General features: G+C 36.6%; 1 protein-coding gene across 4 annotated transcripts in view; it reads left to right on the forward strand.

Moving 5' to 3' along the window:
• BRWD3 (bromodomain and WD repeat domain containing 3) overlaps positions 1–12,586 on the forward strand; it is a 132,159-nt gene that overhangs the window by 95,689 nt on the left and 23,884 nt on the right. For all 4 annotated transcript variants that reach the window (XM_051827378.3, XM_051827379.3, XM_089323893.1 and 1 more), the window contains 9 exons: positions 3,000–3,107; positions 5,426–5,550; positions 6,245–6,327; positions 7,441–7,552; positions 8,471–8,532; positions 8,633–8,788; positions 9,406–9,526; positions 11,955–12,080; positions 12,171–12,249. In XM_051827378.3, coding sequence (XP_051683338.1) covers positions 3,000–3,107; positions 5,426–5,550; positions 6,245–6,327; positions 7,441–7,552; positions 8,471–8,532; positions 8,633–8,788; positions 9,406–9,526; positions 11,955–12,080; positions 12,171–12,249 — 972 coding nt within the window. The remainder of the gene's footprint in view (positions 1–2,999; positions 3,108–5,425; positions 5,551–6,244; positions 6,328–7,440; positions 7,553–8,470; positions 8,533–8,632; positions 8,789–9,405; positions 9,527–11,954; positions 12,081–12,170; positions 12,250–12,586) is intronic.

Here is a 12,586-nt window from a genome sequence, read left to right on the forward strand (position 1 = left end):
AGCTTTCCAGTAATACTTATTTACATGATTAGTAAGTATATTCTGATAAATGCTGTATTTTAATACATAGAGAACTTTAAAAAATTTTTAGCATACCCAGAATCACAATTTTTTATTGATTGCCTGATTTTATAGAGCCACAAGAGGAATACTGTTGAGTTAATATTAGAAGATATTATAGAACAAAATGAGGATCTGTATATACTAAGATCTGACAAGACTTCTTCCTGTTCTTCCTGTTCTGTAGGATCTCTTTACTCAATTTTAATGGAATCATTTTCCCTATATTTTATTAAACTTATATCCTTATTGCCTCAGGATTCACATATTAGATGACAGTTCCTCAGGTAATGAGGAAGATGTATATATAATCTAATCAGACTATGAAATATGTCCTCTGGAGAAAATGTTTAAGGAACTCCTAAATGAATGAACTTTTAATGTAATCAATTTCTTAATGAAAGCTTGCTTTTTATTTCATGGTAACAGTAAGCCTTTATTATTTTGCCTATAATACCCCTAAACACAAATCATTGCCTTCCAAAATGTTCATTCTTCAAGGTCTAACTCAAATGCCAACTTCTTCTGTATGTTATCCTTGTTTTCCATTTGCCTGCCCCTCCTAAATTATTTTATTCTTTTGAAGTATGGTATATTCTCCCTTGTGTTATAGCTAAATATCTATATGTGTATTTGTATCCTTAAGGGAATGGATTATATTTTATGCCTTATCACAGCATTCAGTACCTTGTGCATAGATTCCATCAATATGTGTTGAGCATAGGAATGAATTTATAATAAGGGATATCTTAATAGCTGTTTATCATTTCCTTTTTAACTACTTTAATTATTTTATGAGTATTTACTAATATTTAAATCTTTTTCATTTTCTACTTATATTTTTAACTATTAAAAATTCTGATTTAGACAATGCTGATAGTTAATTCTTCAGTATATTTTAAAAATACATAATATAGCATTTTCATGTTACTTCATACTTATCTCTATCACTACTTATAAACTCTAGAGGGAAAAAAACTTAAAAAAATTTATTTTACGTGAATAAGAAAGAGAGAGAGAAAATCTCATCTGCTGGTTCACTTTCTGAATTCCTGGGAGCTGAGAACTCAATTCTGGTCTCCCAAGAGGATGGCCGGAACCCAACCAACAATTTGAGTCATCACCTGCTACCACCTAAGATGCACATTTGGCAGGAACCTGGAATCAGGATCAGAATTCTTACTTGAACATAAGCATGGGATATGAGTATCTCAAACGGTGTATAATAGCTACACCAAATGTCTGCCCCAGAAACATTTTTTTATCTTCTTTTTTTTTATTTTTTAAGATTTATTTTATTTATTTGAAAGTCAGAGTTACACAGAGAGAGAAGGAGAGGCAGAGAGAGAGAGAGTTTTCCATCCAATGGTTTACTACTCAATTGGCTGCAATGGCCGGAGCTGTGCCGATCTGAAGCCAGGAGCCAGGAGCTTCTTCTGGGTCTCCCATGCAGGTGCAGGACCCAAGGACTTGGACCATCTTCTGTTGCTTTCCTAGGCCATAGCAGAGAGCTAGATTCGAAGTGGAGCAGCTGGGACTCAAACTGGCACTGATATGGGCTGCCAGCACTGCAGGCAGCAGCTTTACCTGCTACACTACAGTACCGGCCCCTCTTATTTTTAAATTAACATCTTACATTAGTATATTTTTCACAAGTAATGCAGCACACTTAACTCCCCATTTTTTTTTAATCCAGAATTCTTCTATCCCTCCTACCCTTCCTAGCCTCTAATAATCACTGTGTTCAGAAACTTTTTTTTTTAATGAATGAAATAGAATATGGTAGTAAGTCCTGTCTTAAAAAGCTAAAAGGTGGGCATTGTGGTGCAGTGGATTTAACTGCTGCTTGGGATGTCTGCATCCCATATCAAAGTGCTGGTTTGAATCCTGGCTACTTCACTTCCTTACAGACAGTGAGAGAGAGAGAGAGACAGAGAAAGGTCTTCCTTCCGTTGGTTCACTCCCCAGATGGCTGCAACTGCCAGAGCTATGCCAATCCAAAGCCAGGAGCCAAGTGCTTCTTCCCGGTCTGCCATGCGGGTGCAGGGGCCTAAGCACTTGGGCCATCTTCTACTGCTTTCACAGGCCATAGCAGAGAGCTGGATTGGAAGAGGGGCAGCTGGGAATAGAACGGGCGCCCATATGGGATGCTGGAGCTGCAGGCGAAGGATTAACCTACTGTGCCACGGCGCTGGCCTCTTCTACTTCACTTCCAATCCAGTTGCCTGCGAATGCATCCTGGGAGGCAGCATATAATGGCTCAGGTACTTGGGCCAATGCCACTCACAGGAGACACCCAGTTGGTTTCTGAACTCTTGACTTCAGAGTTATTCTCTTATGGGCATTTGGGGAGTGAACTAGAGGATTGAAGATTATTCTCTCTCTCTCTCTCTCTCTCTCTCTCTCTCTTGCTTTTGCTCTTGCTGTCACTCTGCCTTAAGTAGATAAAAATAAATATATATTTGAAAAAGGCTTGGCTAAGCCTTTATAAAAAAGCTAAACAGTGTTACCAAGCATTTGAATTCATTTTCCTTCTATACTGTGCCAGTTCTGAAGTGTGTTATAATTTTGATATTTAGAACATCAATTAGAATTTGAAATATAGTACTTTGAGTAGTGTCCAATTTTGTGTATATTTGTTACAAGTGTTTCTCAGCAGTTTTAGGGAGCTACTTGATGGGTAAAAGAAAAGGACTATATCTAAAATGTTTATATGATGAGGTACTTAGCACAGGCTTATGTAGACTTGTACTGAGTGACTATCATTATATGGGGAAAATACCTTTATTGTATAAAATGTTTCAAAATTATGTAATTATTTGTTTTTTTTTTTATTTTTTTTTTGCAAACCAAAGAAGTTTGGAGAAATGGGTATAGGGATGTATAGAGTTGTTAAATAAGATGCTGGCTGCTATTTAATACTTTGTTTTTGGTTTTAGCTTATTTATTTTAGGCAAGGACATGAAGCTTATGTGAGAGCTGTAAGGAAATCAAAAATATACAGCGTTAATTTACAAAAACAGCCATGGAACAAAATGGATCTCAGGGTAAGTTTGCTGAATTCATAATCTATGCAATTGGAGGAACTCTGAAATTAAGTTCTTTACCATAGACTTTTTTCTCAGTTTTATGCATTTTCCACTGTTGACAGTATATCTGAAGGAAACTGAAATACAATACTCTTGTGGAACTGAGTAGTAGGGCTCACATTTTATATTTCCTGAACTTTGTATGCTGCTATTGTCTTGATTATTTTGCCTTATTTCCTTCAAGCATCGTATATTTTAGTTTACAACAGTCCATGATTATAGTGAAGTAGGAATTCCCTGGCATGGATATTTTTCCCTATCAGCAACTTTCTACATTCTAGAGACTCAGTAAACTGACTCAATGGGCAGACTGCAGCCATTCTAGCTTAGGATATATTAGATATCTTAAATTATAGGAAGCTTAGAAATATGTTCTGCATGAGATATTTCTCAATAGAATACATAGACACATGTCATTCAATAAAATAGATCTATGTATTTTATGGAAAAGGATTTTCTGTCAGTAACCTTTCATTCATTCGTACATACATATATACAGATTTACTGACTTAGGTATACATATAACATCATTTCTACTTAGGTTCATTTGTGTTTTGTTTTCTTTTGTTTTTCCAACATAGAGAACAAATAACTAACAGGGAAGTTCTCTATTGGTTTTCCAGGTAAATGAAGGGTTGTTGTGTGATGATGCTTAGCAGGAAGGATTTAAGAGAGAATCTGAATATTTATTAAAATAAAGATTTAGTTAAGATATCTGTAAAAATTATTAATTCTGTAAATTGCTAAAAAGTATCTTGTCAAGTGAGTTATATTTAATCATCTCCTGAAAGATTGAGATGGCTATCATCTTTTTTGAATTTGGTAAAAGTTGAGTTTTTTCTTTGAATCAGGAGATTAAATAAAATTCATGATATGTAATTTTTAATACTGACCCTGTGGTTCTAGGAAATTAAAAGAGGCCACATGTATGTGTTATAAGAGCCTGTGCTTTGGAAAAATACTTGGACTTCAATCCTAGTTCTGCAATATGCTAGTGGTATATAACTTTAAACAAGTTACTCTACCTATGAGGATTAGTTTTCCCATATGTTAAATGTGACTAGTAATAAATTCATGTGTAAGGTTGCTGTAGGGGCCAGCACTGTGGCTCACTTGGTTGATCCACCGCCTGCAGCGCCGGCATCCCATATGGGCGCTGGGTTCTGGTCCCGGTTGCTCCTCTTCCTGTCCAGCTCTCTGCTGTGGCCCGGGAGGGCAGTGGAGGATGGCCCAAGTGCTTGGGCCCTGTACCCGCATGGGAGACCAGGAGGAGGCACCTGGCTCCTGGCTTCAGACTGGCGTAGCTCCGGCCGTAGCGGCCATTTAGTGGGTGAACCAATGGAAGGAAGACCTTTCTATCTGTCTCTCTCTCTCTCTCTCACTGTCTAACTCTGTCAAATAAAAAAAAAAAGGTTGCTGTAAATTAATATTGTAGGCATTCAGAACTATAAGTCCACTCTAAAACAAATACATACAATTGTTTACATGTGTACTTACTTACATTACTGTGTTTTTACTAGGGAATCAGTTTTTAGAAAATTTTTTATTTGAAAGACAGTGTTATGCAAAGAGAGACAGAGAGAGACAGCATTATGCAGAGAAAGAGAAAGAGAGAGGGAGAGAAAGTAAGAGAGAGAGAGAGAGAGAGAGAGAGAGAGAGAGAGAGAGACCATCTGCTGGTTCATTCCCCAGATGACCACAATGGCTGAGCCTGAGTTGGGCCAGGCAGAAGCCAGGATCCAGGAACTTCATCTGCGTCTCCCTCAAGGGTGGCATCCTCTGCTGCTTTCCCAGGTGCATTAGTAGGGAAATGGAATGGAAGTGGAGCAGCTGAGACTTGAACCAGCAATCATATGGGATGCCAGCATCGCAGGCGGTTGTTTAAACCTGCTGCATCACACCACCAGACCTAGGGAATGATTTTTAACCAGGAAAAACCCAGGACCCCTGAGGAATTTTTCCAAAGTATATTACTAAATGTCCCCCAGACTAAGAGTATCAGATTCTCTAGGAGTAGCATTCAGGAACATGATTTTGAAGTTTTCACAGGAAATTCTATTGTTTATCCTTGACTTAGAGCCCTGCACTAGACTCCAATCTGCTACTAAGGGCCAAGAGCCTTGTCATATTACCTGTAATACTCAGGGTAGTGCTCAGCATTTGGTGGGTATTCAGATCATTCTTAAATTTTTCAAGTAATAATGAAATATTATGTGAATGTTAGGTGGTTATTTATATTGAAAGTAGTAATAATATCTGGATATTCTCATGAATAGGAGCAAGAGTTTGTTAAGATTGTAGGAATCAAATATGAGGTTGGACCACCTACACTATGCTGCTTGAAGCTTGCATTTCTGGACCCCATTTCAGGCAAAATGACTGGAGAATCTTTCTCTATTAAGTGAGTATCTCTGGGGTGTGTGATGTATGTGTTTCATACCTATTATATATTCTGCAGAGTGCAGGGCTCAGTGACAAACACTACAATTACCAGTACAGTATTTAGACTTAAAAATACCAGGGTTTAATTCTTGGTTTGTTTGGTCATTTAATGGCTACATGTATGGTAGATCGATCTCTCCATGAGCAAGGCATTTAAGCTCTCTGAATTTATGCTTTCATTTGTAAAATGAAAATGTTAATGTCTTCCTCAACATTCTTCTGAGGAATCAGATAAACTTTTATAAGTGCCTAAAGGTGTGCTTGACACACGGTAGTTGCCTTTATTTCTATTCATTAGTAATAGGAATAAGAAGTCAATTGGTTATTTTTTGAAGTTGAATTTAAAATATGAGGAGATCAAAGAACACCAGCTCATAGTCTCCTTTAAGTGTCTTTAATATAAAATTCCTCATATTAAGCTGTAAAAATGTTTATTGGCATCTTTATATTATTTAAAGTAATGCAACAGTAGGCAGGGCTCTCCCAGATAGATCAAAGGAGATGAGATGTAATATAACTAAAGGCATTTCTAGGAACCATGAGGTTTGCAAATTTTTACTTGAGCTCTAGATTAAACATATATCCTTGGATCTTTAGTAAGTTACACATATTATTATATCTCTGCATTCACATATGTTTTACCTTCTGTACAGGTATCATGACATGCCTGATGTCATTGATTTTCTAGTATTGCATCAGTTTTATAATGAAGCCAAAGAAAGGAACTGGCAGATTGGTAAGCATAGAATTCTCTTTTAATAACTATTAAGCTTGAGTAGAGCAAGTACTCTTTTTTAATTGATTGATCAGAAAAAACTAGCTTAACATTTAACAGGAAAAAGTGTCAGCCAAACTAGAAAAAACTAAAATATCCTTTTCTATTATGTTCATGTAACTTTATATGCACATTGTGTGTAGCATATATAGAGTTCATCTTTTTCTCCAGGTTTGCTTTCCATGATATCAGTAACCTGTTGTCAACTACAGTCTGAAAATAGTAAATGGCAAATTGCAGAAATAAAGCAATTCATACAGTTCAGATTGCATGCTAATTTGAGACATATGATGAAATCTCACCTGTCTAGCTCCATCCTGCCCACCTGGGACGTGAATCGTCCCTTAGTCAAATATGTCCATGCAGTATGTGCTACATGCCCATTAGTCACTTAGCCCTGTTATTTGCTTAGCTATCTTTAGTCTACTGTCCTAGTATTGTAGTGCTTATGCTCAGTTAAATCATATGTAGTACCTAATGCTTCATCACAATGCCTGCATCATTCACCTCACTTCATCTCATTATGTAGGCATCGTATCATCTCACATCATTGTAAGAAGGGTCAAAATCCAAAATATTTTGAGGGCCAGTATTTAAAATAATTAAAGTATTTCAAATTAAAAAAAAAAACTTTGCAATTGGAAACAGTTCTGATCGCAAGCATTTTGGATAAGGGATACTCGGTCTGCATGAAAAGATTTTAAAGGTGAAACGGTAAAGGTATATAAAAAAAGGAGATGATGAGACAACTATATTAACCTATTGATAGTACAATAAGTGGCATGCTTAATGATGATACCAAGTAACTTATAGAAAGCAAATTATATTTGGTGGCATTTATTTAGGAAGACATGGACATACTATGATTTATTTCAGAAGTATTTTTTTCCCAGTTAGAAATAATAGTTGAAGAGGGTAAAATATAAAATTCACTTATCTGGAAAGTTAAAATTGAAACCTCTGATAATGTTAGGTGTAATGCTGCTTCTATATTCAACAAAAACAGCAATTTAGAGTGGAAACAGAGATAATGTTCTTGAGCACCCTTTTAAACCTTTATAAAAAACATTATAGGTGATAGATTCCGCAGTATAATAGATGACGCCTGGTGGTTTGGAACTGTGGAGAGTCAGCAGCCTTTTCAACCAGAGTATCCTGATAGTTCTTTCCAGTGTTACAGTGTTCAGTAAGTATGGTTATGGTCTTTTCTGTCTAATATATTAACTGTAGTCTCATGGACTTTTAACACACTCTACCAGTAATAATACCTTTTTATCTGACTTATCTAGTCTTCACAATACCTGTACCTGTAAGGAAGCTATCATAGTAGCTGTAAGGAAGGAATTGGATGGTAAACCTTTTGGCCCAATATGCTTGCTAAAACAAAACAAGAATGAAGACAGTGGCTGTTTCTTTCATTGTCTATATTTTCTCCTAAGCAGTTCTATTTTATGCAAGAATACTGTTTAACGTAATTGGTAAAGCTGGAATAAAGCAGTGAGGAGTAGTACCCAACCTTTTATTTAATAGTAAGAATTCTAGGCAGAGGTGATTGCTTTATATTTGTAGGTACTGTTTGTTTAGTTATTTCCTTTAATTGAAATCCAAGAGTTGTTAAGATTCCTCACAAATGAAGCAACTCAAGAATGATAGAAGAAATGCTTATTCTACAGAAATTGACTTTTAGTCTGCATGTTGCAGATCAAAAGGGAATAATAAAATTTTGGAGGTACTATTACACTTAAGCTATAAGGATAAAGTATATTACTTCACAGGAAAAAATGTCACATAACTCTTTTAACCTGAAAGATTTCTTTCCAAAGAGATCTTTTTGTTCTTTTCCCCAACTTAATATTGACTATATGCCGTTTTGAAGTAAAAAGCAAGTAAACTTAAGAGTCATCTTAATGCTGAGTTTCGTATTAGTGGGCCATATTTTCTCTACTAGATGTTTATTATTATCTTTATGCAAGCAAAGTTATATTTATAAGAAAACTATACTGCTCTTTTCCAAATTTCACCCCCGAGCAGTCATGCAAATTATGCTAGTATCTTTGAAATAAGTATGTGTGAATTTGATTTGTATCTTGTTATCTTTTAATAGCTGGGACAATAATGAGAGAGAAAAGATGAGCCCCTGGGATATGGAGCCAATTCCAGAAGGAAGTAAGTATATTTTTTAAGTGAGTCATAATTCTTTTAAAGTAAATCAGCAATAGCATGATATTGGAAACTGATTATTTCTGATTTTTCCTCTTATGCCTAGCTGCCTTTCCAGATGAAGTTGGTGCTGGTGTTCCTGTGTCCCAGGAGGAACTGACTGCTTTGCTATACAAACCCCAGGAAGGAGAGTGGGGGGCTCACTCCAGAGATGAGGAATGTGAACGGGTTATTCAGGGCATCAACCACCTTCTTTCCCTGGGTATGGTGAATGCAAAATATTAGAAGTTATGAGAACCAGCAAGGTTTTAGTTTTTACAAAAGTAAATATAGTTTCTCACTGTACATATTACTTTTAACTCAAGATGCAGAGAGGTTCTCGTTTTAATATTACCAGTTTTATATGCTTGACCAAAATAATGATAAGTTTTTTCAGCTCTTGGGTAGCAAATAGTGAGTACCAGCATATAAATATTTTTCCTTTCTTGAGTCATTTTGGCTCTCTAGCTATTCCTTGAGCCTGACTTTGGATGGATACCTTGATAAAGATGGTGGACGACTAACATATTTTACTCACTGGATTATTTTCTAAAACATATCACTAGAGAAGTTTTTGCATTCATCTGGGAAAGATGAAGAAATCTGAAGTTAAACACAATGTTTCTTTAAAGTTTCTTGATTTTACCTAATTTCAACCAGTGTATCATGATCAATTCATAAATAGTATGTCCAGATAAAAACAGTAACATTATATTTGACTTATTGTTTTACAAATGTAGTATATCACCTTTATTTCTTGTTTATATGTGAATTTTTGTTTGTTAACATGAATTGTTATTTCCCTTTATAGCTACCTTTTTTGGACTTGTTGTTTTGTAGATTTTGCCAGCCCTTTTGCTGTTCCAGTGGATCTCAGTGCCTACCCCTTGTACTGTACTGTAGTTGCTTATCCAACTGACCTCAATACCATCAGACGAAGACTTGAAAATCGTTTTTACAGGTCTATTTAGTTTTCTCATTTGTTAGAGAATTCATGGCTATGTGACTTTCATTTTCCCTTTTGAAATCTGTTTTCGTAGTATAAAATGATCATCTGAAAGATTTAGTCCATAATTTCTTCTAAAAATTCAGAGCAATGATTTCTTTCTATTTAATAGACTCTTCCAGGGTGGGGGGGGGGTAGGAAAGAAAGAAGAGAATATAGGTATGACAAATGTACAAAACAAAAATATAGTTAATTTTAGTTTATTAAAGGCAGATTAAGTGATTTGTGGATTCATTATGATTAAGATGCTACAGAGATTTGGATGGAATATGTTGAAATTCTCTGTCAGGCAATTAGGAAACATTTAATTAGATTTAATTGAAATAGATGTCTGCAAAATGTTCATAGAAAATGCATATTATAAAAAAGGTATGCATAATTTCAAAAACTTTTTTGTACCAGAATTAACTTGTCTTTTAATTCCATTTTTCAACAAACCTTTCAATGTACCCTTGTATGTTTGTTTACTCACACACATGAAATGATGTCCTCTTCATTTTATAGATGAAGTGACTGAAGCTCACTAAGGTTTAATAACTAAACCCACAGCACAGACCTAAAAAGTGGTGAAGCCGAGGCTACGCCTAAATTTGTTTGCCTCCAATATTTATATTTTTACTGGCTGTTCTTTTTTAAAAAGTCCCATAAATAGTTGATGCCTTCCCCTCATGTCTTTCCTTATCAGAGCAGAGATTTGGGCTACATAAACAAAAGGAAAAAACATTGACCAGGAAATGATTAATACCTTAATATACACAGATAACAGAACACCAGTGCCCTAAGATGGAAAAAATGGAATTAAAAGATAAGTTTATTTTGATGTGAGACTTTTTTGAAAACCATATGTAAGTTTTTCACAATAAACGTTGTCCATAAATTTTTGATGAGCCCTCAAATATATAGACAAAGTTATCTTTTTTCCTTGGTTTTGTTTACGAGTGGGAATGATTATGGAAGGGCTATAGAGCATCCTGGTCCCTCTCATCCAAGTCTGTTACACCTAACCACAGTATTCCAAGAGTTAGTTCATTTTTCTTTTTTTGAAAATTGGATGTATTATTTCATTTGATACTATACATCATAAAAGTAACTTGATAGGGGCCAGCATTGTGGTGCAATGAGTTGCACCACCACTTGTGATGTGGCATCCCGTGTCGGAGTGCCAGTTCCAGTCCTGACTGCCCTGCTTCCAATCCAGTTTCCTGCTAATATGCCTGGGAAAGCAGCAGGTGATGGCTCAAGTGCTTGGATCCCTGACACTCATGTAGTTCATGGCTCCTGACTTCAGCATGGTCCAGCCCTGGCTGTGGCAGGCATTAGGGGAGTGAAGCAGTAGGTGGCAGATCTCTTTCTCTCTCTCTCTCTCTCTCTCTCTCTCTCTCTCTCTCTCTCTCTCTGTAGCTCTGACTTTAAAAATAAATAAGTTACAGAAAGAGAGGGAGAGACACAGAGAGAGAGAGAGATCTTCCATCCACTGCTTCTCTCTCCAAATGGTCAGCTCTGGGCTAGACCAAACACTTGGCCATCTTGCACTGCTTTTCCCAGGCCATTAGCAGGGAGCTGGATCAGAAGTGAAGCAGCCTAGACAAGCACCTGCACCCATATGAGATGCCGGTGTCACAGGTAGCAGCTTTACCTGCTAAGTGATGCTGGCCCCAATAACTAAATCTTTTCAAAAAGTAACTAGAGAGGAGAGGCAGAGAGAGAGAGAGAGAGAGAGATGTCTTCCATCCGCTGGTCACTCCCCAGTTGGCCGAAGTTACACAGAGAGGCAGAGAGAGAGAGAGGTCTTCCATCCGCTGGTTCACCCCTCCAATTGGCCGAAACGGCTGGAGCTGCGCTGATCCAAAGCCAGGAGCCAGGAGCTTCTTCCAGGTCTCCTACGTAGGTACAGGGGTCCAAGGGCTTAGGCCATCTTCTGCTGCTTTCCCAGGCCATAGCAGAGAGCTGGATCAGAAGTGGAACAGCTGGGACTCAAACTGGTACCCATATGGGATGCCGGCACTGCAGGCAGCAGCTTTACCTGCTACACCAGGGCGCTGGCCCCTGTCTGTCATTTTCTGCAATCTTTTTTCTTGGTATTCTTGACTCCCTAAAAGAATACACTTTTTGTTTCTTTGTCAAATCATTCTTACTTGTAATGTCCTGGGTCAGTTCTATTTCAAGTTAAGGGATTCAAACTTCCTGCCTGTGCTTCAAATACTGCAACTATATTTGTCCTTTTTTCAGTGCATACCAGTCCCACATATATATTGAGTCAAATTCATATATTCAAACACTTGACATCATGATTTAGTTCTTGGTTGTTTATTTTGTATGTTCCTAGAATATTCTTTAAATTTATCAGTCAAGACTAACAAAGGGTATTTTTTTTCTCTCCTAGGAGAATATCAGCATTAATGTGGGAGGTACGCTATATTGAGCACAATGCTAGGACTTTCAATGAGCCAGACAGTCCTATAGTTAAAGCAGCCAAAATTGTGACTGATGTCTTACTTCGATTTATTGGGTAAGAAGCAGCTTCATCTTCCATAAAAGTGAACATCTGATTTTTTAAAAAAATATATTGAAATGTATTTTGACTTACCTTGTTTCTTAGGGATCAGAGCTGTACTGATATACTGGACACTTATAATAAAGTTAAAGCAGAAGAACTAAATAGTACTGATGCAGAGGAGGTAAGAATCACAGGATGATCAGGAAGAATAAATTCCTTTTCTGTTATTTGAAGTAGAGTAAGAATTAATGTGTAAATGTTATAACTGGCTGTGAGCAGTAAAGCAAATATTTGAAAAGTGGCTGAACACCTGCACCTTTTTATATTAAACTCTTTAACTTAACTTGTACTCAGATGACATATACCAAAAATGTAACAGTGCTTCAGAGTTTAGTCAGAGACAGGTGGCCAGTCAGCCTTTTTGACTCAGTAGGTTTCAATGAGGAAAAATCAACACTTTATTTTGTGACCCTTAAAGATAAAACAAAGCACTTATTATTTTAGAAGAATCGTGGAAA

The sequence above is a fragment of the Oryctolagus cuniculus genome, chromosome X (genome assembly GCF_051225735.1).
Source record: "Oryctolagus cuniculus isolate XC-2025 breed Fujian yellow rabbit chromosome X, ASM5122573v1, whole genome shotgun sequence".
Taxonomy (NCBI): domain Eukaryota; kingdom Metazoa; phylum Chordata; class Mammalia; order Lagomorpha; family Leporidae; genus Oryctolagus; species Oryctolagus cuniculus.